This window comes from Ptychodera flava, chromosome 6 (genome assembly GCF_041260155.1).
Source record: "Ptychodera flava strain L36383 chromosome 6, AS_Pfla_20210202, whole genome shotgun sequence".
Taxonomy (NCBI): domain Eukaryota; kingdom Metazoa; phylum Hemichordata; class Enteropneusta; family Ptychoderidae; genus Ptychodera; species Ptychodera flava.
This window is the reverse complement of record NC_091933.1, coordinates 4,753,436-4,780,995: the sequence shown is the minus strand read 5'-3', so window position 1 is coordinate 4,780,995 and position 27,560 is coordinate 4,753,436. Positions and strand designations below refer to the sequence as shown.

General features: G+C 38.5%; 1 protein-coding gene across 1 annotated transcript; it reads right to left on the bottom strand.

Annotated features, from left to right (window-relative positions):
- Window positions 1-2,170: 2,170 nt before the first annotated feature.
- LOC139134654 (ubiquitin-conjugating enzyme E2 D4-like) lies at window positions 2,171-21,467 on the bottom strand. The gene is made up of 5 exons (XM_070701611.1): window positions 21,320-21,467; window positions 5,933-6,057; window positions 5,767-5,797; window positions 3,264-3,291; window positions 2,171-2,820 (listed from the first exon to the last, which is right to left on the bottom strand). The coding sequence occupies exons 1-5, from the start codon at window positions 21,346-21,348 to the stop codon at window positions 2,572-2,574; spliced, it is 462 nt and encodes a 153-aa protein (XP_070557712.1). The 5' UTR covers window positions 21,349-21,467; the 3' UTR covers window positions 2,171-2,571.
- Window positions 21,468-27,560: the final 6,093 nt, after the last annotated feature.

The window sequence follows — 27,560 nt, the reverse complement described above, 5'->3', positions numbered from 1 at the left end:
TGCCAATGGCATTGTTTTCGTACCGGACATGTAAGCAGGAATCGACTAAGGAGTCGCCTTTCTATACATTGTACGGAAGAGAACCGAGATTACCAATTGATGTAACCCTCACTAAGCCGACAACGACCTTCACTGACCCTAAGGACTATGGTGAGACAGTGGTTCAACGATTGTGTGAAATTCAGCCACTTGTCCACGATAATATCCAGTTAGCGCAGCAAAAGCAGAAGATGCAGTATGACAAGCGCGCTAAGGACATTAACTATGACATTGGAGATAAAATATGGTTGTATACACCTGTTAGGAAACGAGGATTATCACCGAAGTTACTTCACCCATGGCATGGCCCTTATCGTGTTGTGGAAAAAGTAACACCTGTGAACTATCGCCTCGCCACGTGTGATTCGCGACGCAAGCAACAAGTTGTGCATGTGAATCGAATGAAACCATATACGGACCCTAACAATAGACCACATGAATTGCCGGACACTGACAATGGAAATACCGATACTGACTCTGTAATTGACCCTACGGAAAATAATGACACTGTAACAGACACTAATGACATTATTGACCGCGATAATGTTAATGAGAATCCCATACTTGATACTACCGGAAGTAATGGCGATGACAACGAAACTGATGATGTGTATCAGGCCTTGAGAATTGTCGATCACCGAACTGTAACTAATTCGGACGGTCGTCATGAAACCCGCTATTGTGTCAGATGGAAAGGTTACCGCCCTAAAGATGACACGTGGGAACCGCCTGATAATATACTGGACAAAGGACTGATTACTGAATACGAATCTCGGACATGAATAATTAGACTAGTGAATTTAGAACTTTTCGTGATCTTCTTTTTCATTGAATTTTCAGTATGATATCTGATTTGATTTGATTAGTGTTTATTGGTTTTTGATTTGTAGATCGAGCGAGGACGCCTTTCGATCTTGGTTGGGAGGTGTGATGTAGCCACTCGATAGTTAATATTATATGATATTTTATGACTTGAATTTAGTTGTATGACTGACAATGAATGACCGACAGTGACCTTAGTAACCCCTTCTGCACGTGGTGCATCGTGAGAACGATTCCCTTGTTTATTTTCGTGACCTCTGAAGGAGAGTCCATCCTCTCTTAGTGAACGTATTGTTTTGACAACTGTTTAAGTCATTAACGTTGACCGGACGCTATGCTGACAGATAGTCTCAGCCATGCTCGGCGTTGAGAGATACTTCCATCCTGTTAACCTTGTACTTAGATTTGAGTGACGTTCCTCATTATAGACGCATACCAAAGTCATGACAAAGCCAGATATTCACCCAATATAAACTCTGCATTTTAGTGTGTTAAAGTAGAAGCCGCTCAGAACCTGTAGAAGCCGTAGAACCTGTTGCGACGCTCGAGACGACACTGACCGTGACTGACGCCTATTATTAGACCAGTGTGAGACCTAGAAGTTTTAACGTGTAACTTTAAGTTACTCAGCTGAATAAAGTGCTACGACTTAGAATATATTTCGGTGTATCGTGCCGTCTCTTATACGTCTACTGCTATATCAAGCCACGCTACGTGACACATGTAAGAGTGCAAAACAATCGCACATCAACTATAAATGAACTGAACTCATGTTATTGCGATGTGCTCGATTTTCAGAGCGTTATGTTCGCAAAAACTAAGTTTTAACATATACTATGTCTTTGAACACGAATATAAGACTACGATATTTTGGGAATCCTTTATTAATGCGTAAAACATGAGAAAAAGAAATTCGAATCATGAAACGAAATAAGTCGAAAGGGAAATGGAGACCGTGAGAAATAATGAAAAGACTCCTTAAAAGTTGTTATCTTGCAGTCTACTTAACGTTGAAAAGTTCCAGTAAGTTTATACTATATCAACTGTACAGTGCTACGCAGAATGACCCTAGCCTTTAGAGCATTATTCGAAACTGCAACGAAACTGCAACAATATTCATGATTAATATGTTGACGACATTGTATCTTCGAATAAGACCTATTGTGTAATTTTTATTTCAAACTTCTTGATGACCTCTTTGACGTTTCCACACCTCGCAGAGCAGCAGAGTCTAACACTTCAATGCATTTCAGATAATAACTATTCTCTAGATTATTTTATGTCAGTGATACTATTTACGTCGTCTGAATTTCAGTACATTTACATTTTACTGCGAAATGTGTCGAATGTACTTCTTGCCAAGAGCAAGGCATATCAACTTGTGTGATTTCAACAGTCTCAACTCTGAAGTCGATTTCAAATCCCGTTCACCAGTTACTTACACAAACTGGTGTCTCCTAATGGAATGTTATCTTGGGAGAAATCATTAGTGGATCGGTTTTGTCTACGAAATACCACAGTTTTGACAATGGGTCAGGTTGTGTCAGTACGCTAGTGTGGCTAAACAGAATCAAAATACCTCAAACAGAAGATGAAACCAATTTATATCATCGATTTATGATTGTATATAACATTGTGCTATCCTAAATCTCACTTGAAGCCACTGATTTGGCGATAGTGATAAGCGACATATATAAACGTCCTAGCGAATTACTTAGCCTTGGAGGCGCTTTGCTGAGCTAACTGTTTGTATTCCCAATCATAATGATGATACTTGTTCAACACTTCGTGATCGAATGCATTTTCCTCTTCAGGTCTGATGAGAAGTGAATACAGGGCGTTCAGTAGCTGTTCAATGGTTCCGGTAGCAACCCATTTATCTGCGGCTAGAAAAGCAAGACAAACCTGTCCAGTGCTTTGACTGACATTCAGGTGATAAATGGGTGTTACAAAATGTACCTGTCAAGAGACAAATGAAAAACAACTTGGATTCAAAAACACATCATAGGAAAACTACAGAGACATAGTTATCAAACTATTTATACACCACTGTGTCTATTTTTCCATTTAATTTGCATTAACTTAACCACACACATACATACAGGTCAAACAAGCTCTCCAGGTCCGATTAAGTAATTTGTCCATCCGTCACACACTTCCTCCATCCATCCAACCATTCATTCATTCACCCATTAATCAGAAAGTTGCCATCTATTTATTCATACACTCATCCATACCTTGATAATCGTGGATTCATCCATTCATTCACATCGTCATTACTTGTTAAAGCCATATAAATTTGATGAAAATGGATATTTATTCATTCATATATATACTCGTTATCGACCCCAATTATAGGTCTTTATCAGGTATTAATTCATTCATTTTCAGATTATACTTACAGACGGCGGTTCCATCGGATACTTTTCTCTGTGAGATGAAAGTTAAGATAAACATGGCATTTCATTAAATAACATCTTTTAGTTTCTCTCGATTTCTTTTTTTTTCAATTTTGTGACAGCTTTTATATAAACACATTGTATTGAGTAAGATCACATTATAGCAAGTGACATTAGAAGGTTACTGTGAAAAACAATCTGTTATCCATCACCATGTGCTACTGTGGTAACGAATGGTACCTTTTCGGATTTTTTTATAAGCAAATTGTTTCAAATGATCTTTATTTTGATGAAATTCTGTTCGCTTATGAAATGTATCGTCCATGTAAGTCGAGGGATGGGATACATTTCATCAAAAAATAATATTTGCTGAGTTTTGTTTGACTTTTAAAAGTTCAATTGCAGTATATTCGCTTTTTTTAAATAGCAGTAGAATATTATAGTCAATGTTCTTATCCAATCAAGCCCCTGTGTATTTTCTGTAAGAGTGATGATAATGATATAAAAGTGATATAATGGTGTTGAAAAACACTAGAAATTGAGTAATTTCCCATTTCAACGGGACTTACAAGTCTATCCAATTCATTTTGATTCGCGTTATCGAAAGTGTTGAATTGGTGGAAGACTCGCCATCTCATACAGCGACACCTGTGTTCATTTTCCAGTCATATAACCTCCCACTCGTACCGAGAGGAGTGAGAGTTGTAAGCCGCCCGTTTTACAAATCCGTTTGACGCATCTAGACTATATTGGGACAAGTGATAACAGTGAAAGTTATCCACACTGTTGGTGTTTTTTCCTTTTCTTCCCTGTCTTTTTTATTTTATATAAAAATACCGTCAAGGACACTATGTGCTCACATTCGGTTTGAATTGGTCCATTCGAGAATTATTGAAACCAGGGAAAAAAAAGAATGACAAAAGCAAATAAGGTCTCCAACTTAGGTACTGGAGGTCATCTTTAGGAACATGCATATCAACTTCTATAGCAATGGGACAAACAGATCCTAAATACATAAGCAAATGTCAACAACAAAAAACAGAGAAGGCTTGATAAAAAGAAAAGGTGGGAGTGGGCAAAAAATGCACAAGGGATCTGGTAAAAAAGTAATGCTACATCATCAATCTTCTAGACCCTACCCCCTCCTGAATATCAAATGTTCCACCCCTTGGTATTACATAAGACCAAATGACAGGAAGTACATTTACAACCTTGGAGATTTTTAATTAATGCCATGAGTGTTATCATTCTAATGTAAACAGCACTTAAGTTAGTTACAGATAGTGAAATGCCTTCCACTGTGGGCGGTGATTACAACATCTGGAATTATCCTGGATCCAAACTTCTCATCAGTTCTTGTATGTCTTACATAGAAAAGTTGCAAAAATTGGTCCAAAATGAACAAAATCACCACAGCTTTGTTTTCTGGATCAAATTTTCCTACAAATTGGTACCAAATATGACAAAATTATGTTCACAGCCTTCAAAATTGTCTCACAACATATCCTGGGTTGGTGTAGGTCATTTAAGGTCACAAACTGACAAAAGTACCTAAAATATACAAAGTTTGGGGTTTCCCAACACTTTGAGCAGAAAATTTATTACAAAGCTATCAAACAAGGGACTTTATACCAAATTACAAAGCTATCAAACAAGTAATTTTGAGATAAAGTTTTATTGACCAAAAATGACAATATTGTCTTAAAAATACAATTTTTTATATTTCAGGACAATTTCCACATATCTAACTATTGTCATCTCTGTACGTCTGTGTACCAGATATGAAAGCTGTCTGTCCAGTGGTTTTAAAAGGAAATACTATCTAAGATTTTTTGACCAAAAATGACAAAATTGCACAAAAATAGTAATTTTCCCAATTTTGTCATAATTTCAACAAATTAGAAGAGTAACACCCTTGCAAAGAGACAACCCAAATTTGAGAGCGATTGGGCTGGCGGTTTAAGAGAAGAAGAATTTTTACTGAAAATGAGAAAAATCACAAAAAAATTCAGCAAAAATACAAAATTAAGGATATCTGCACAATATTCATAAAAATGTATAAGGTTCACCTAAGGTACTTGCACACAAATTTTCAAAGCAATCAAAAAAGCGGTTCTTGAGTTATTAATTCTTAACCATTTTCACATTTTGTAAGCTCATTTGCATAATTTTGGCAATGCAGACTTCATTTGAACAAAATCCCATCTATAGCCCAGGATGCATCCACACACCAAATACTAAGCTGAAACGTGCAGCGGTTTGCGTGTTTTTGATGTTGACGGACATACTGTACATACATACATACATACATACATACATACATACATACATACATACACACATACATACAGACGCCATCGACTTCAGCCTATACGATAAACTCACATTGGTAAAACCAAATGTGAGCTAAAAATGATAATTTGTAAGTATCGGTTGCAAATATTTCTTCACAAGAATCATTTTCACTTATTCATTGATAATTTTGCTAAGTTTTTGTAAAGGATACGGTATGTTGATCCTGACTTTGAATATTCCTCCTGCAAAAAGTAGACGGGAAGCAAACAGTTAGTTACAACGATACCATCAGTAAATTTCAGATTCTAAACTTGGTTCCTACAAATTTACCGATAATTGCTCCCTGAATCAATAATATTTCATTAAGTCTCTCTCACCTTTATAATGCGACTGTTCAGGACCCTGTATTTCTGCTTCCCAGGCATAAAGGTCGTCAGTTGGAAGGTTTACCTGAATTCCATATGGCGGCGACTTCTGTAACGCCGTAAGTTCTTTTTTCAACCTGTTGGTATGAAACCGATTCGATCAGGGTTAGGCTTAGATTTGGTCAAATCGGTGTTTGTGTAAAATATAACATTATTTCAGCAAGTTTTAACGCATCAATGTTACTTTGATTTGAAACTAGATTCCCAAATACAATCCTATGCCGTCTTGTGTGAGGTGAACTCTGAGTACTAAGCTTATTGAACGTGAACGTGAGTGAACATGGTCTCCGATAATCTTACTGTAAATCTTAAGATATTGTAACTAGTTTGCTCCACTACAGTACGGCAACCGAGGAGGCTCATGAAATCACTTTTCATACTTGTATTTCACCTTTGATTTTGGCTTTTGATTTTCTTTGCATATTTATTTTCATTTTGAGTTTGGTTTTGATTTTGATTTGTTCTCTCGAATGAAAATTGACTTACGATTCACTTTACATTTTGATTTTCGTTTTAAAGTTAGAATCATATTCATTCTTAAAAATGAAATTAATTTTCATTTCGATTTTGATTTTGCTTTCGATTTTATCTCTTGAATGAAAGTTGAATTTAGATTTCCTTTACGTTTTCATTTTCATTTTCATTTCGAGTTTGGTTTGAGTAAGGTTATTTTAATTAGTTTCACACATGTAATGCAGAGCGGTAAGAAAACAAAACATTTTAACCCGTGATCTTTCCCAGTATTGCAGATCGGCAAAGAGGCTTAACTCTAAATCGAATACACCTTAAATTTGACTTGAAAGATTACGTGAAAATGAATGTTTCATTGTAGATGTAATTATTGTAATTCTGCTTGAGCCCCGATGAAAATTACTGTACAAGTAACTCGGTTGCTCAATAAAAGTGTAAATGAATAAATAAATACTGAACTGATTTTATCAATAATATTCATATTTCATAGTACTAACATATTTTGATGAGTTAACTATAGTTTATCTCATCGACCTGTGTTCAAGTCGAGTCAAATCGGACTCAAATGCACATATTGTTGTTTCGAAAGAGCATCGGGTATTACTGTGAACTCCTGCGTGCTTGCGAGCTACAATAAATCGCAACCAAGTGTTAGGGTGGGAATAGTGGCCACAGTCTCTACACAAAACAAAAATGCAGTGTGTCCTGGTTTAGCTGCAATAATTGTTGTCTTAGGGAGCATTCAGTAATTACAGGGCCTAGGGGGGGTGGGCCGGGGAATTTCCCGAACACCTGTACCGTAAAATGTGACCCTCCCCAATCCTCCTGTCTAAAATGTGACCCTCCCCCTTGTCCGACATTCTAAAACTTGACTCCCCCCCCCCAACCACTGCGGTGTTCTCCCCGGGAATAACTAAAACAGTATCAGCTAATTTACATAACAATTGGCTCAATTGTTATGTTAGGGACAAATTACAGAGGGGAGGGCTGGTGTTTTTTGGAGGGACAGTCGCAATTTATCACGCAAGAATTTTTGAAGAGATATGGTATTTCATACATTTGAGGGAGGGTCACCATATTTGTGCAACTATAAGAAGGCAAGATGTAGCTGATTTAGTGCTTCATCCAAAAATATCAAATCATAATACATGGAGTCTATCAGGCAAATTATTGACAATTTACCCCCACAAAACATGCTATATCTGTATTTTATATATGTTTGATAATGTATTTAAATGTACTTTGCTTGAATAGGGAAGTAAAATGAAAATTTGTGTACAAGAAATTGATTTCTGAATTTCATCTAAAAAGTTGGTTCACTATCCATGGTGTTTATGATGAAATTATGAATAGTTTTTTCCAATAAAAAAATAGGTAAATCTTTGCATTTGTGTACTCTTGATTATTGATATTAAATGTTCTTGATTAGACTAGAGTGGTTACAAGTCTATGGTTGTGCAAGAAATTTGATTTTGGAATTTCACTGAAATGTCAATTCACTATGCATTGGGGTCTATGATGAAACTATGAATAATTTTTTTTCAGTACAAAATTAGATAAATCTGTGCATTTATGAATGCTTGATTATTCACATTATTGTTCTTGATAAGACTACAGTGGTTACAAGTCCATGGTTGTGCAAGAAATTTGATTTTGGAATTTCACCAAAATGTCGATTCACTATGCATTGGGGTCTATGATGAAACTATGAATAATTTTTTTTCAGTACAAAATTAGATAAATCTGTGCATTTATGTATGCTTGATTATTCAGATTATTGTTCTTGATTAGACTAGAGTGGTTACAAGTCTATGGTTGTGTAAGAAATTTGATTTTGGAATCTCACCAAATGTCAATTCACTATGCATGGCGGTCTATAAGTGTGTGCGTATTTTGTTGGTGATTTCCTATTCAGGAAATATCACATGGACAATCAAAGTTTTGGCCATAATATCAGCTTCTGTCAAAAGTGACCCTCCCCCCAAGATAGGTTTATAAAAGTGACCCTCCCCCTTGAACTGTTTTCTAAAAAGTGACCCCCCCCCAAAAAAAAAAAATCCCCCGGCCCACCCTCCTGTAATTACTGAATGCTTCCTTAATTGGCCTTTGGGCTCGCGCCTTGCAGCCGCACGACAGAAGGTAAATAGGTGAGCGGCCAGGACAGCTGAAAAATCGGTTTAATAGACCCACCGTACCCAAAGCTATGTCATACCTCATTTGAAAGCTTGTTTTGTCTACTTTTAGAAAATGCCTGCTGTACTGTCAAAATCTGGCAGCGTAACCATGGTAACCGGCTTCAAACAAAGTACACCTAATAATTACGATTCATGGGCAGGGACCGATATAACGCCCTAAACACCGTCTAAAAGTTAAAAGTAATAACTGACTTGAGTCTATCTACATGTATACTGTGCCATTCTGCAGTAAGCTACAAGTCACGTGACCGTTTGCGACATTTTCCCGCCGAAATAAGAAGATTTTAACTCTTCCGTATTTCAAAACAGTAACATCGTTCGATAACCGTCATTGTCTGGATTCATTAGCCCTTTACTATTACAATTTAAAAACAGTAATTTGCAAGTTTAACAGTTTGAAATTCAAATTCATCTCCTAAAACATAAAAAGCACGCACAAAATTGAAAACAGCATGACTTTAATACACAAATAGTAAACAAAAGGATTGAAAATATTATTCAACATTGGCTTCGTCTTTCGGCCGTGCGTGCAATGGTGATAAACCCGGCTTACCAACAATTTAAGTAACTATATAGGTTGCATTCAGATATAAAGATACCGAACCTAAATATTAAATAAATAAATCAGCAAAATATGTAAATTAAATTAATTAAATGATATGCTAATTAAACCAAAATGGACCGATTAAGCCCGAATGGGCTTGAGCTAGTATACTATTGCGCTGATTTAGAAACACAAATTTATGTAGATAAAAATAATTCAGAGGTATTATGACAGAATCTACATACTTTTAATGGTAAATTATGCACAGTAATCACACATTGTGAAATATTAAGGTTCTTATTTTATATTAATCTTCACTTTTGACCTCAAATTCATGTGTTAAAGTATTGCCACATGTTTCAACATTAGCCTGGCAGGTACACAAATCTGGCAAGGTAGGTTATTTGGTGGCATGCACACACAGCTATGCACCGGTTCCTGCCGTGGCATGAGCATATCAAGTCTTTGATGATCTCAGAAGCCGTTGGACCTTCAAAATAAACCGGGGACAATTTTAGGTCAGTTCTCTGCCACCCATAATCAGTTGGTGTTCCTAAATCAGGCATGCTTACATGTGCGGATGTCCAAATTTTAGTTTGCCACATTGCTCTAAGTACGTGCTGTTTGAAGCTAGCTTCACACGGAGGCAACTTTGACAGTGAAGCCTCCCTTTTTGTCGCCAATTTCACTCGCAACTTGTAAATAAATTGTCATGCGACATCTTTTCTTTTTGTTTTGGGTCGTACAGAATAGCTATTAAGTTGCGGGACGCTTTTACTGCAATCTCTACATCGCTTTCTTGTAGCGAAAGGAGGTTTTGAAAATCTTTGAAGCCATTTGATTTCATGGCATTAATAACAGACTTCTTCCCGATACCCAGAAAAGAGGATGTTGAGTCACAGCCTGTTAGTGAGTGCACTGCAGGCAGGATTTGAGAAAAGGTAACAGGTACAGTCTGACAAATCTCGTGAACAGGTACGAATCTATGTATATTTCGAACAGAAGTGGTGACACCTTTTTCTATCCATAGTTCTTTGAGATGTTGGATTTCAGGAAAGTAATGTACTGCTAAAACTAAAACATCTGTATCGGGGGATTTGATTATGACACGCTCTATCATTTTACCAGTCTCATTTACGAAAATAGTATTTATGGCATGTAGTAGCATACGTGTATCGGCTTCTTCCTGAGTGCTATACATATCGTGCATTTCATAAACACCATTTGCTGTAACACATTTTGTTTCTTTCTCATCTGCAAAACCTCCAGCAAGTACAAGTTTACATTCTGGATGGAGACTAAATTGCAATGGGGCATGGTTAACTAAGTAGCCACACAGGAATTTGGTGAGAGATTGTTTATTTTCAGGAACAGCAAGAAACTTATTCCAAGGGGGAATTGAACGTCCACAATTACATTGTACTGCCTGGCACCCTCAACACCACAAGTCCTGCGTGCTCTCTCCCCACTTTTGACCCAGTCCTGAACATCGTATCTATCAAAGACATCAACAACTGTTATAGCCTTATCAAAACAAGTGATTAACTGCCTCAAATAGGCAGCGCCAAGGTCGTCAAATGTTTCCAAATTATTACCTTAATCATTTGAATAATAGCCATTGCATCGCGAATGTATATAGTTGAACATTTTTCTATAGTTGGAAGCGTTTCTTGACTTATAACAGTCTCTTCGAGCTTCTGACCAAGTTCCGCTTTTGTACATTTCTCATTGTACCATCTTCGTGGAAAAGAGAGACTGGAACTGGTCCAATAGGATGACTTAGGATATTATCCAGAGTAACATCATCCCGACAATTCGCAATTGTTAGAGCACGGCGAAAGACTAGTTCAGAACTGATGTTCGCATTCTTTATATGCCCTGTGCTTGATTTTTGTTTTCTTTGACATGTCACTAAATGTTTTAAGTTGTGACCGACTTATTGGAGCATAAAAACTACCATTTTCATTTCAGAGAATGCAGAATTGATAAATACCTCCATCCTGCGGTTACCCATTTCAGTAGCATTGAGCAGGGATTTTTTACATCCTCAGAGGCATGCATACCCGTGGATATATTAATCAGAATATCTGAGCATGCATCATCACTAATCTCAAAAGGATTTGTCATGTTATCCTTCAAGTGATTGACCAACGTTTGAACGTGATCTTCATCTTGTTTCATAGCAGCTGGTTGTGTCTGTCTATGTTCATTGTTCTCTACAATTGTCATTCCAGCCCTGTATTTCATTGCTATCGAATATCTTGCCGTAATATGGCGAGTTAAGGACCATCTCATCAAGGCTGATTTCTTGCGTGTCAAACCCACAATTCCCCCTTCACTTTTTGAATCTCTTATAACTGTTTTTTCGGTTCCCATGTCACTCCAAATACCATTAAATCGGCCAGCAATTTCTCGAACACTAAATTGCCCGTCTTCAAATGCTGACTGAATAGTCTTTGGTATTTCAAGCATTTCTAAAATGTATGCTGGCATCCAACGCGAATAATTTGTCCTATTTGTACAGAAGAATAAGGTAACATTGCTGCCACTGTGTGCAAATGTAAAACCCAATTACCTTCTCGTTCTGCTCTTATGTTTAAGAGCATGATGTGTGCGGCATCGAGAAACATATCCCAGTATTTGAAAGTTGGAGAATGTACTCCGCCAAATTCTTTAAATTTAATTAGAAGTGGCACAATATACTTCAGTACTGAAGCATCGAGTGTTTTGACTGCAGTAAGACTGTCATTTTGATCACCTTCAGTCAATGTTACTTGTACACAAGCCAACTGTTGCCAAACTTCGTTTGGGATAGTTTGCAGATACCGTTCACGCTCACACCACTCAAAAAAGGCAGAGAAAAAAATCTGGTTTAGTGCCTCATATGCAAGAGACAACCCTCTAACCGCCCGCTTGAACTGTTTCCCGGCAAGCATGAGATTTACAGTTGAACCAGCATAAACGCCAGAGTCCACTAAAAGATCGCCAAGACCACCATCTCCCCACAGTCGCCCAATTGCTGCAATGAAACTGCAGAGGGCGTGGAACCCACCTAAACGTACATAGTGCATCTTAAAAATATCTGGTTTGCTCCACTTAACCTGTTGAGCTATAGCATATAGCTGCTGATCCATAGTTTGAATGGACACACTTTGTCCGAGTTGTAAGCACATTTGTCTGCACTTTATCATAGTAGTATAAACAGTTGCCATATCTGCAGGTTTTGAATCGATTACAGGAGCGTAAGCAACTGCTGTAAAGCTTCTTTTTTCTCACTGATCATAGCATTAAAGCCAGTCCAAAATGGCACAACTTGGTTATCATTAAAATCAAGTTCAACGGGGAGAGGTAACACATTTCTGGGAATAAATCTTAATAGAAGCCAGGAAAGGTCACGTACCGAAACGGGTGTATTTACTGTGCATAAAGCGATTTTCTTGACCGGGTCCGTATACCGTGGAGGTTCAGGACGAGTGTTTGGTTTTCTGAATGTTTCGCATTGCATAAGATTTGTTATGTCATCTGACATATGTAGGGATTTGTACTGGCCTCGACTGATGGGAGTAGATACTTTATTTTGGGGTACACATTGCTGTTGAAAAACAACACGGGCCATCGAGTGAAAGGTGTTCTTTCCATCAATAGTTTCAGCATTTATATCAATATTATCATCTCCTTCATGGACTAAATTTCCACCTGATTGAATGAGAATTATTTCACTTGGAACGTAAACACCTTTAATCCTGTTTATCTCTTGCTCAGCTGCACTTGTCATGAAACGTCGAAGTTTGTCATAACTAATTGAAAACCCATAGGCATGTAAAATATCAATTAATGCTTTAGATTCAAAATCATTGTGGAGTTGTACTGCAAAACCCATATGTTGAGGAGTGAGATTAATTCCATTTCCATATAAAATACATTCAGCAATTGAGACGCACTTTCTATTGACATCACTCGATGTCTTGTAATCCGGGTTTGCTGACTCATATGCTTTTTATCTATAAGCCAAAGTATCAAACGGTATAGATTTTTTGTATGAGATTAATTGAAGTTTGTATATTGACACCATCAGGAGTGGGATACTCATTTACATTTAGTATGTCAGATATTTCACCCCTCAAAATTGATGCTGCATCGTACAAAATAGAAGTGGGATTTATTAGGCTTCCGTCCATGAATGAATGACTTCTTTCTTTGGATTTTTCATTTTTTAAATCTCGTTTTAACTCATTCGCTGCTCTGATAGCATCTGCAAGTGTAATTTTGCTGCTAATTACTATATTTGACATCCCTTGCCCCTGTTGGGACTGAATGGCAATTGCGTCACCATAATGTTTCGTTAGTCTATTTGTAATTTGGAACTTGTGTAGTGGCCTGCATTCATTTCATTTGACAACAGCTCTTTAAACCTTTCTAAAAGGTTTGAAAGTAGCAGTGCCTTCCCTTTGATGAGAAGACCCTCGTTAATTTCGCCGATTAACATGTCAAAGGCAGTTTGGTAATGATCGGTCTCTGCATCCGTCGATGCAACAGATGCTTTGATGTTTCTCTTACCGATATATGTCGACAGACACCCAACATGATATACGACATCTTTTGCGATTAAATCTTCATGCTGAATTCTATGAAGCATTTTTAAATCGCCCCGACTTTCTGCAGCTCTTTTCAGATTTTCACCCCTTTCAAAAGTTTCTATTTTATGCAATTTTTTATCCTTTTTATGTATACTTTTTGGCATACTATACATTTGGAAAAGTCAGTACTTTCAACTGTTGATCTGTTACATCTGCCTGATACCATATCTGGAGTGCAAATTTTATCAGAAAAGTTCCCTGAACCATGTGCGTCATGCTCACCTTCCCCGGCACACTTTTGAAAAGATAGATTTCTCTTGCTGACATACGAATGCAAACATTTTCTATGATATCTTATTTCCGCATTATCTGGAGGTTCACTAAAGTCTGGAAATTTTTCTCGTAAGCGGATGAACACATCATCTCTCCTAACCTCAGCAGCATGGAAGAAACTAGTTATTCCCTTTGGTGTTGCTAAACTGAGACTCTCATTTTGACTTGCTGGCAAATCACACACCGTGCAAAGTTAGTAGAGAATCTACGCCGTTTTGGAGCAAGTTTTAAGGGGCTCTCCCCTAAACTTTCGCTGGATGCCATGACTGTAGACTATGATAAGCAATCGTCAAGTGAACTTTGGAGATTTTAGAGTGCATTCAGTTTCGATGCGCACAGAGCGTCACCTGAAAACGCCAAGCTGACAACTATCAACTGGACTCAACCTGAAATATTGCTCCTTTTATGCTCTGGTTTCCCGCGTAAAATACCCGCGAGAAAGAAGGGTCGATGCGTACAGCACAGGGGAAACTCGAAGTATCACCTGAAAAGCCAAGCTTGCAACTGGGCTCAACCTGAAAAATTGCTCTTTTTATACTCTGGTTTCCCGCGTAAAATAGCGAGAACAAAAGGTTCTTTGATACATTGTATTTATTTTTAGCGACAAATCTTGAAAGCGCGCAAAATAAAGGAGACTGTGTTTGCCTGAATTAGCCGGCTGTGTGATTCAGCTGTTCAGCACGCGCGCATCTTCAAAGCAAACGCGCACTAAATATTTGGGTGCATGAATGGTCACGTGACAGAAAGTTATGAGATGCGGTGTCGAGAAGTTAAATATAGAACTATAAAGATGTAATTACAACTGCAAGCTGTAGAATGGGTCAGTTTCAACATATTTAAAGACGACATCGCTCTCACGCACGCGTATTTAGAGTTTAATATAAATTTTACAGTTTTAAGGTCACGTGACATAGTAATTATGCAAACATTTTTCATAATTAATACTCTGTTTTACAGTATGGATGATAATATAACACACAAAAGCGAATTGGTAACTCAAACCAAATCCATTCCATCAAGAATAGCAGACATGGTTAAAAACGTTGAATTTAATGCACTTTGTTTAAGGCCCGTTTCCATGGTAACGCTGCCAGATTTTGACAGTACAGCAGGCATTTTCGAAAAGTAGACAAAATAAGCTTTGAAATGAGGTATCGCATAGCTTTGGGTACGGCGGGTCCATTAAACTCGAAAACTAAGCCACTTTTCTTGAATTGGCCGCTCGCCTAAAAGCCCCACGGCCAACCAAGGCGCCGATTCAAAGTTTTGCGTGTGAACACCACAGGCGTCCGTGGGCAATGTCCGTGAGCAGGAGTATGTCCGACAGGCTAATGCAATTCTATTACATTCGTCTGCTAGGCATTGTCCAGCTTACGAACGCCGGTGGTGAAGACCCTCCGTCTCTGTGTGTATTAGCTCTGCGTACGGTGCTGTGTGTTCGCGGCGTTATACGGCCTCCGTGGTGGAAGGCCGTATAACATGGGACCGCAACCTGGGACTGTGCGCAGGGCTATGTGTGTATAGTATCAGTCCGTACGGCTTGCATTATGTCGGCAGAGCGAGCAGAGAGTACATGTAGAAGGGTCACTGCCCGAGTATCAGTGGCTGGCGAAGTAGCTGCAATAATTGTAGCCCTTGGTTGGTGGGGATTGGGCTTCTGTCGTGCGGCTCGCGCCTTGCCCCAACCAGGGCTACAATTTCTCCCAATACCTGCTCGTGTAAAAGCTGCAGTGCGGATCTACACTGCATGGTCCAGGCACACACGGGGCCGCATTATCAGAGAATCTCCCCTTACCGTGTGCAAATTTCACCATAATCCTGCTCCCAGATAATGTTAGAGCCCTTGTAACTCCTATCGATGGTCAACTTTACTCCTTGCGGCTGAAAAATGACAGTTTAATGACTCAGGCGCGAAGTCAATTCGAACCTGACCGCCGTCGTTGAACTCTGTACCCAGCCGACTTGTACCATTACATTTTAGGGGTGGCCGACAGGTGTGAGGGAGCTGAATGAGCATGCTTACGGGTATCGATGATTTCGGGATTACTGTGAAATCGCCGATCGACACTGGACGAGAATGACTTGCCTTGTGCCTCAGCACGCTGCGTCTGTGAAATCGCCTATACTTACCGAATATTTATCGGCGATTTCCGGACTCTAGATGATACTACAATGACTAGCCTTGTGCCACGGCACGCCGGGTCTGTGAAATTGCCGATATTTATTTATAGTTTAACTATACTTATACTTTGCCAAATACTTTGCTATTTGTATACTACACGTAGGTATTTTACTGTTTTTGTACGGTCGTAACATTTTTATCTTAATAAACTCATTACACAAACGCGGATTACATTCCAGGTTAATTTTCTCACAGGACATTTATGTAGTCTCGCTTCGAACCATAGTGAACTTTACAGTGTGCATGATGGATTCAGTATGGAAATAGGGTCAATATAGGAACGACTTCCTCCAATCTGATTAAAATCAGATGTAGAGTACAGCGACGTCTTCTTATGCGTACGCGGTATTCTCTCGCTGTCGCGTAGTGAGAGGCGACAGCGAGAGAATACCGCGTACGCATAAGAAGACGTCGCCGTACTCTACCTTTGATTTTAATCAGATGGACTTCCTCCATCCGTTTGTTCATGACTACTTCAATAATGCAGTGTTTATCAGTTTAAAATTTCGGCATTTTCTTGTCTGTCAACATACATCTTTATGACGTAGTAGGCCGGGTTGTATGAGGATTTCTTTACATCATTTTCACGTCTGTGCTTTTTCATGGATACATCTTTCTCTTTGTAACAAATTCCTTGTAATCAGCATGTTTTACATACCTGCTTTGATATTGAGCTCAACAGTTTTTGAATAAATCTAATAAGATTTGAAGCACCGCAACGAAGACTTGTCCCTTTATTATTATTAGTAGTAGTAGTAGTAGTAGTAGTAGTAGTAGTAGTAGTAGTAGTAGTAGTAGTAGTAGTCACAGTAGTAGTAGTATCTAAGCTTCCCATTTTTACACAAAGTTGAGAATGTTCCAGACTAATTAAAGTCATGTCATGATGAGGGTGGGGGGAAAATGACATACATAACATGATCAAAACCAGAAGTGGACCAAAAATGGACTCCTGAGATACACCACACCAATCGACAAAACATGAGCGTGTACACCTAAAACTAACATTGACTTCTTCCTGTAAGGTATGATCGAAACCACTTCAGTGACAAATCAGAAAACCTGTACACAGAAAGTTCGCTCAGCAAAATGTTATGATCAACGATGAAAAAATCTTCACGTAAATCTTCATCCATATTCTGTAAAAGTATAGACCCTGGTCAGTTAACTTGACTAAAGCAATGTGACAAGAGTGATGTTAACGTTGTCTGATGATTGTGAGTTGTGACAAAAAGATTAAATGCATAAAACTGTAAAAACTAATGTAAACATGTTTTTCTAGTATTTTAGGTAGAAGAACTGGTAGGAGGGAGATAAGCCTATAATTGTTGACATCACTCTTAGAGCCTCCCTTATGAATCGGAACTATTTCAGCACATTTGAAACAGTCGGAAAATGTACCACTATAAGCTTCAAGATTAAAAAGAGTCGCGAATATATGTCAGACATTTCACCACTTTACAGCTCTGGCCAATCGCTAGTCTGGCTCGAACTTCGCTACTAGATGATACTAGAGTTGTTAATTAGGCGGGTAAAATATCCGATATATATCAAAGATTTTATAGCCTTAGAGATCTATATCGTACAGTATAGTAGCCGTAAATATCGATTGGATATCTTATAATTATATTGCGGTGTCCTCTTGTTGTCAGAGCATCTGTATAAAATGACAAAGACCAGACGACAGACTTTGCATGGCGTGAATATCTCTTTCACTTCTTCAGAAATAAAGATGGCAAGTTCTTCAATGGCCACTGGTCTCTCTTTGCTTTCAGCGATAGTTGTATTCTTGCAGTAATTGAAAAGGAGCAAACGGTCCTATGACCTTTTTATTACAATCTTCGAAAAGATAACGTTAAAATAACAACTACTGCCACTAGCGCGCTACTGCTAGTGCCACCGTTTTCATTAGTCCCTCACACCTGTCGGCCACCCCTAAAATGTAATGGTACAAGTCGGCTGGGTACAGAGTTCAACGACGGCGGTCAGGTTCGAATTGACTTCGCGCCTGAGTCATTAAACTGTCATTTTTCAGCCGCAAGGAGTAAAGTTGACCATCGATAGGAGTTACAAGGGCTCTAACATTATCTGGGAGCAGGATTATGGTGAAATTTGCACACGGTAAGGGGAGATTCTCTGATAATGCGGCCCCGTGTGTGCCTGGACCATGCAGTGTAGATCCGCACTGCAGCTTTTACACGAGCAGGTATTGGGAGAAATTGTAGCCCTGGTTGGGGCAAGGCGCGAGCCGCACGACAGAAGCCCAATCCCCACCAACCCGGGGGGGTAACTCCCATAGATGGCTATACGGGGAGGGTCCGCGCGAAAGGGGTCGTTTTTTGCGCTGTTTGGTATCAGAAAGGGTATACTTTTCACTAGGTGTTGGTATGAGAAAGGGTCCGGTTTTAAACACAAACTGACATGTGTTAAAAAATAATGCTGTCAACACTGGAAACCCATGTATCTACATCCCAGATCTACCATCATTATTTCCTTTGTTGGCAATGACGCAGCAACTTACTCAAATGTCTCAAGAACGCAAATGCCGCACGATCGATACAAATCAGATTACCTATCGTAAAGGGGTACATCAACCGCTGTACGTAATGTGTACATGTGCACCTCCTGTTGTAGGGGACTGCAGTATACCGTAAGTGAAGATCGATCATCCATTTCACAAGTTTATTTCTCCCTCAAAGTTTCCAAATCGGCGGAAGTGCGCTGTATTGGCTTGGTCTCCATACAAGACGGATCGAAAACAATTCTTGACTGGTTTAGCTTCGAATAAGGATGGAACTGAATTTCCATCAGCTTCTGCGCGATCCGCGATTGATCACGAGGGGGCAAGCAGCCCGGTGGTGGGGCAAGCAGTTACCGCCGGTGAAATGTTCGTTGTTGAATGCTCCAAATAGTTCGTACGCAGGATAAGTTGCTCTTACTTTGAACATTGTTTTTGTGCTAAAACGATATGGTCATTTTATAAGTCCGGATTACAATTCAGTTTTCAAAAATAGCAATGGCCATTCGGCATTGCTGTCTTGACAAACAGAATATTCAGCATTTTAGTATGCAATAGCGCTGATCACTTAACGTCATTTTTCTTTCATTAATGTGCAAAATTTGTCCGCATTTTCGGCAAGAAGAACGATGAAATCAAAACCTGCTAGCGTCATAATGCATACAGAAAATCACACTCATTCATATGAATTTATGGCTCAGACTACAAGTTGCAACAACGACCGCGCATGCAGTAACACAATTTGTCCGATTTTTAGGCAGCGGTGTTCGAAGTCGCGCGCGCAGCTATAGTAAACAAACCTGACACCGAGATCAGCGCTATTAGAATTCGGATAAAAGACTAGTTGATACACAAAATTCAGAATAAATAGCCTTTACAGTTACTGCTAATGGAGCATTTGACTCAACAGAAATAGTGCTCAGGACTTGTATTTATTTGACACTTAAAAAGGAGGATTTGTACTCGAGGCTGTTATGATTTGCTCAGCTACCCACTCTTCTTACTGCAAAAATTCTAATTGTATGCACAGTCCCTCTATCCACTATGGATAGAGGGACTGTGTTGTATGGAAGAGAAAGTAGTTTCACCTTTTACCAAGATGTTTAGCATTTGTTTCTGAGTGACATCTATACTTTGTTATACTCAGTAACTTTTGCAGTTTAATATGTGATATGTTCAGGTTTTGCAAGAACACCTTTTTGTTGTAAGCTTACCCCAACATTTCGAAATTATAGTGTTTCGTTGGTACTATAAAGACTTTACTTCTCGGTAGACAAGCTTGACAGGTGCCGTCCAAGCTACGCTTCTCCAATTGTCTAAATGCCCTGGACTACTCTTTGGTCGTTGTGTCCTCCTGCCCTGTCTGTTGTATTTTTCTCTCTTGTCCTTTCCCGTATCATTTTAGAATGGGATTTTAAACTAAGTTTAAAGGTTGGTTTTGATCATAAATATAAATTAAAGATAAAAATATACGTCCAATCGTAAACATCAATACAGGTCTCGATCTTAAATTTACGTGTTATAATTAATATACAAATGTCACTTAGACACGTTGCAAAATTGAACCCATTACGTGAAATTCTTAGGTTCCTTCATTAGGTGTTAATTCAAATATATTTTGTTTTCTTCAAAACTTTGTAAACATCCTCGTATACGTAAGTTGCATTTGTCGCAAATATGCTTTTTATTCATATTTGAGATCTTGTTATTTTAATTAATAGTTTTACTGGCACCTATGACCACCTAGTGCATAAATCTCCGTCAGAGACAATCTGTAGATCTTCGTAACACAACCAGTTGATTACTATCACACTGTACATGTTGTACATTATGTACTGGTATAGTGTTTATTGCCATTGTTTATTATGGAATTTTTGTTCAGACTCAGAGTCACCTAACTCTAAGTATGTTTATTGCATTTACACAAGTATAACCTTTGTTTCCACGCATTGTTTTCAGCGTGCTAATGAAGAGCATAAGAACACTGCATTGTAAATGTAACAGATGATTTTTCATACTTGTGAGCCATAAACCGATGGGAAAGTTAGAGTTTATGCGATTGATCTGTGTTGTGTTTTTTTCTGTGTTTGTTTTTTTTTCGCTGGCTGGCTGGTAGGTTTTTCAAAAATCCAAGGACGGCAAACAAAGAATTTTATTTACACGGCCTAGCTGTGGAAACGCAGCTATCTGTTGGCGGGGTAGCGTGAGTTGCTATGCGGGTCAAAGGTCAACCCCGCCACTCACATAGCAACTCACGCTACCCCGCCAAGAGATAGCTGCGTTTCCACAACTAGGTATCAGAAAGGGTAGGGTTTTTTGCTCAAAACTGGTATCACAACAGTTTGGGTTTCCATGTTCGTGCGGAGCCCCCCCGTACTATTAGCCATGGAGTTACCCCCCCCCCCGGGCCCACCAACCAAGGGCTACAATTATTGCAGCTACTGGCGAAGTTGTGTTTGTATGTAACGTATTAAAGCTTATGTGTAATGCCTTTCAATGTAGGAGTGCAAGTAAGATCTCACCTGTTTCCAATTTGTTTCTGAAGACTCATTCTGCCTTTTACTTCTTTCAGTAACAACGGTATATTCTATCACGTCCTAGTCAGCCCAGGATTTTGTGTATCGTTCGTAAATCGTAGCGTAAAGTATACGATACGTCACCTTGCCTTAAATAGCTCGGGGACTTCCCGCTTACTTATGATACAGTATGCGCCCTCGTGCAGCGTTCGAGTGTACATGCTCTCAGATCACTCAATATCTAAAGTAGGGCAGGGATTTCTGCTCTTTCACCTTAGGCCAAAGTAAGTAAATTCTTTGATTTGCGTCCACTCTAAATGGGAAAAGGTACGCGTCTAAGCGGCTGAAAAACACACACAAGAAAATTAACACAATGTAATTTGATTGCAGCAAATAAAAAATTGTAACAAAATTTTAGTTCCGAAAAGCTAAGCGGCCATGTCCTGAAATTTCCTATTCAAATACACTGTGTGTGTTTTTTATGAAAACCTTAAAAACCTAAGCGGGTTGGGACGCAAAACAAAGAATTTAATTACTTTGGCCTTATAGTCAGTAGGTACAGGACTGGATGTTCATTATGGTTGAACTATCATATTAAAAGACTCGTACAAATTAAAGTGAATATATATATATTGTTATGTAGGTCATTTCCCCACACTCATGACCTGAGTTCAATTAGTCTAGAACATCTCAAGGTCACTGCCCTTGATGACCTAACAACCTTGAATTCAATTAGTCATGTTTGGAATGTTCTGGAAAGTTGATTAGTTGTGTAAGGGAGATAATTTTAGAACAGTAATTAGCATGTCAATAAAAGTTCTAGATTGTTCTTATATGCCTTTATAAAAGGGACGCGCTCAGCTTCCAGTCAGACTTTTGGGATCGTGTCTCTTGTGTGTTACTAAACTCCAGCAGTAGTCATTCTCAAGACCTTTCAAGACCTTCACTGCCAACGCTGGATTTATACTGTGGACTTTGTGCAGTTTCAAGCCTGCAAGCCAAAGGACTGTTCATTCATCCGACTGACTGTTACAACTCTGAGACTGGAGCTTTGCCGTCCCAGCTGAGATAAGTAGTCTGTACACTTTTAAAGCTTGTACTCTGTCCCTAACTTAGCAATTAGTTTTGTTTTCGTAATAAATTTTGTTTAAACGGAAACTGCTGAGTTCACCCTTTGTTCGTTTTCTCTGCACGTAACAAATTGGGGGCTCGTCCGGGAGACGAATATTTTGAGCCGTTTGACAACATTTTGACAGCCTTTTCAAAACTACTGTATACTGTGAACTCAGCGAAATTCAATCATGGCGGAATTCAAGCCAGACGAATTTATGGATGACCTTGATCAGGACACATTTAATTCCCTCAGAAAAGACAACCTCATAGCACTGGCAAATTTCCTTAAAGTAGATGTCAAAAGATCTATGCGCAAGCGAGAAATACAGTTCAAGATTGCAAAACATTTAGTTAATTCTGGCCATTTTGAGGAGTCTGCCTTAAAAGATTATGAGCCTGAGTCTTCCTCTGAACTCAGAAAATTAGAATTAGAATTGCAGACAAATTTGGAGATTAAGAAACTAGAATTACAAATGGAAGAAGACAGAAAGAAAAAGAATTACAAATGGAAAAAGAGAGACAGGCATTAGAAAAAGAAAAAATACGAATGCAGTTAGAAATGGAAGAAAGACAGAAAGAAAAGAAGAAAGGCAGGAAAGATTAGAAATGGAAGAAAGACAGAGAGAAAAAGAATTGCGATTAGAAGAACAGCGATTACAGGTAGAAATAAAACGTTTAGAGCTTGGACAGTCAGGAAAATTCTTCCCTTCAGACAAGTTCGACATCACTAAGCATTTCAGGTTAGTTCCCCCTTTCCAAGAAAAGGATGTTGATAAATATTTTCTCCATTTTGAGAAAATTGCTCAGAGTCTGAATTGGCCTAAGGAGTCCTGGTCTATGCTTTTGCAGAGTGCTTTGGTGGGTAAAGCCAGAGAAATTTACATTCAGTTGTCAGTAGAGCAGGCTTCAGATTATGATTCTGTGAAGGAATTAATTCTCAAGGGTTATGAGTTGGTGCCTGAAGCTTACCGTCAGAAATTTAGGGATTGTGAGAAGGTGAAAGATCAAACTTATGTTGAATTTGCTCGAACAAAAGAACAACTGTTTGACCGTTGGTGCTCTTCTGAAAAGGTCAGTCGAATTATGACAAATTACGACAGCTTGTTTTGATTGAGGAATTTAAAAGGTGCATCCGGAGTGACATCAAGACGTTTATCAATGAACAAAAGGCAGATACATTAGAGGTTGCTGCACGTTTGGCCGATGATTATTCATTGACCCACAAATCTTCATTTCTCAGCAAACCATCCCAGTCCTTTTCCTACAGAAACAATGCAGGTAAATTTAACTCCTCCTTTTCGTCCAAGAATTTTTCAAAGGACAGTAGAAAATCAAATGACAACAGTTCACAGAGTTCAAGTAACACTCCCACATCATCAGATCCCAAGTCTCAATCTCATTCTGACAAACAGTTCGGTACACTTTCTTGTAATTATTGTAAGAAAGACGGCCATTTAATGTCAGATTGTTCAAATTGAAAAGAAAACGTGAAGGTCAAAGTGGTCAAAGTGGATCTAAGCCAACCGGCTTTATTTCTTCATCAACTCAATTAGAGTCTAATAATGTGTGCAACACATTTTCTGAGGTTAAACCCCTCTTATCCCCAATTAATGAGGTCAAGGTCAATTCTTCTCAAGATAGCATTATGGGTATTTTCGAACCATTTATTCATAATGGTTTTATATCACTTTCTAGTGATTTCTCTTCCGCTACCCCTGTCAAAATTTTAAGAGATACCGGGGCTTCCCAGTCTCTTTTGTTGGCAGATACCCTGCCGTTTTCTGAAAAGTCATTTTCAGGTTCTAAAGTTCTTATTAAGGGGGTAGATTGTAATGACTACATTCCTGTTCCTCTCCATAATGTCTATTTGTCTTCGGACTTTGTTTCTGGACCTGTGGCTTTAGGTATTAGGCCTTTTTTGCCTTTCGAAGGGATTCACCTTCTTCTTGGAAACGACCTTGCTGGGGACAAGGTCATCACTAATCCACTTGTGACTGATAATCCTAGTTTAGATCAGGATCCAGAGCCAATTGAACAAGAGATACCCGATTTATTTCCTTCATGTGCTATTACTCGAGCCATGTCAAAGAAAACTTCCGAGAATCAAAATACTCTCAAAAATAATGTCACAGATGTTGACTTAAATGACACCTTTCTCAGTCAGGTGTTTGACACGGAGCATTCCGTTATCCCTCGTGGATTTGAAACTTCCAGTAAAACTTCTGCTGACCAAAGTCAGACATTTTCTAGATCAAATCTCATTGCAGAACAACACAAAGACCCAGATATTTTGTGTTTGTTTGACAGGGTAGATGATGAAGATAAAACTTCAGATAGCTCTGTTTCCTATTATACAAAATCTGGTATTCTCATGCGTAAATGGAGACCTCCAGATGTTTTGGTTGATGACGATTGGGCTATAAAACATCAAATTGTGGTTCCAAAGCCCTATCGTGCTGAAATATTGCGCCTGGCCCATGAAACGCCCTGGGCTGGTCATTTGGGAGTAGGAAAACTTATCATAAAATTCTCAGTCACTTTTATTGGCCTAATCTCAGGCAGGATGTAACACATTTCTGTAAAACTTGTCACACATGTCAGATGGTAGGAAAGCCAAATCAGACCATTCCAAAGGCCCCTTTACAGCCAATTCCTGCATTTCAAGAACCATTTAGTAGGATACTAATAGACTGTGTTGGGCCCCTACCAAAAACAGATCAGGAAATGAGTACATGTTGACAATTATGTGTACATCAACTCGGTTCCCCGAAGCCATACCACTGAGAAATATAAAGACAAAGACTATAGTGAGAGCTTTAGTCAAATTTTCACTTTATTTGGCCTCCCTAAATGTGTCCAGTCCGATCAAGGCTCCAACTTTATGTCTGGTATTTTTCAAACAAGTAATGGATCAGCTAGGCATTAAACAGTATAGGTCATCCGCCTATCATCCAGAAAGTCAGGGTGCTCTTGAGCGATTTCATCAAACTTTGAAAAAACATGATTAGGACCTACTGTTTTGACACAGAGAAGCAGTGGGATGAAGGAATTCATTTTCTGCTCTTTGCTGTTAGAGAGTCAATTCAAGAGTCTCTTGGTTTTAGCCCATTTGAGCTTGTATTTGGACATACAGTCCGTGGCCCACTTAAGCTCGTTAAAGAGAAATTCCTATCAGACGATGATGATTGTCTGAATATTTTGCAATATGTCTCAGATTTTCGTACAAAACTCTCTAAAGCATGTGAATTAGCCAGAGAAAATCTTGAGTCATCTCAGCAGTCAATGAAAACCAAATATGATAAAAGCACCTCAAAACGGAAGTTTAAACCAGGTCAAAAAGTTCTTGTTCTACTTCCAATTCCTGGCAAACCACTCCATGCTCGTTACTTTGGGCCATATCTAATTGATAAGAAATTGAGTGATTTAAATTACATCATAATAACACCTGACAGGCGAAAACAAAAACAGCTATGTCACATAAATATGCTTAAGCCATATTTGGATAGGGACAATCCTACTATAACTCAGCCTGTCAGTGCAGTCAGTTCAAACCATTATGAAGATAGTGATACTGAAACTGACTTGAGTGAAAATACTCTAAACTCAAAGCTGGGCTCGGTCAAGCTTCAGAACTCAGAAATCCTGGAGAAGCTGGAGTCTACAAAGTTGGCACACCTCCAGCCAGAACAACAACAACAGGTGAAAGAACTGCTCCATGAATATAAACACCTGTTTCAAGATGTTCCAACGAGGACAACATCATCTACCACAACGAAGATGTCTGCGACAGTAATCCAGTGGAACAACATCCAGACGGACTGAATCCTGCGAAAGCGGAATATCTCCAGGAGGAAGCCAAGTATTTGCCGAACATGACTTTATCGAACTCAGTAAAAATAACCGGACTTTGCCGTGCATACTTTATGCCAAATTCAGTGCCATTTCAAGTTTTCCAACAACAAATTGCAAGAAGATAGTCATGGGACATCCTGTTTGCTATTTTCACGCAAATTTAACAAATCTCAGAGAAACTACTCTACAATTGAAAAAGAGAGTTTATCTTTGATATTAGCTTTACAGCATTTGAAGTTTATGTTACTTCTTCAAATCAGCCAATAGTGGTTTATATTGATCACAACCCTCTTGTTTTTCTGCAGAAATTTAAAGGCAAAAATCAGAGATTGCTAAGATGGAGTTTAATGTTACAGGAGTTTAATCTTGACATTAGACATATCAAAGGCAGAGACAATTTAATTGCAGACTGTCTCTCTCGTATTTAGAGTTTATTGTTGTTCACTTTCAAGAAATTTTATTGTTGTTCACTTTCAAGAAATTTTACTTTAGAGTAAAACAAAATTTGAGTACTTAAATCCTTTTCAAGATTACATTTGTAAAAGAAAGATTTTTCTTTGAAAATTTTCTTTTTTGAAGAGGGGGTGTGTTATGTAGGTCATTTCCCCACACTCATGACCTGAGTTCAATTAGTCTAGAACATCTCAAGGTCACTGCCCTTGATGACCTAACAACCTTGAATTCAATTAGTCATGTTTGGAATGTTCTGGAAAGTTGATTAGTTGTGTAAGGGAGATAATTTTAGAACAGTAATTAGCATGTCAATAAAAGTTCTAGATTGTTCTTATATGCCTTTATAAAAGGGACGCGCTCAGCTTCCAGTCAGACTTTTGGATCGTGTCTCTTGTGTGTTACTAAACTCCAGCAGTAGTCATTCTCAAGACCTTTCAAGACCTTCACTGCCAACGCTGGATTTATACTGTGGACTTTGTGCAGTTTCAAGCCTGCAAGCCAAGGACTGTTCATTCATCCGACTGACTGTTACAACTCTGAGACTGGAGCTTTGCCGTCCCAGCTGAGATAAGTAGTCTGTACACTTTTAAAGCTTGTACTCTGTCCCTAACTTAGCAATTAGTTTTGTTTTCGTAATAAATTTTGTTTAAACGGAAACTGCTGAGTTCACCCTTTTGTTCGTTTTCTCTGCACGTAACAATATATATATATATATATATATATATATATATATATATATATATATATATATATATATATATTTAGGCCATATATATATATATATATATATATATATAGGCCATATATATATATATATATATATATATAT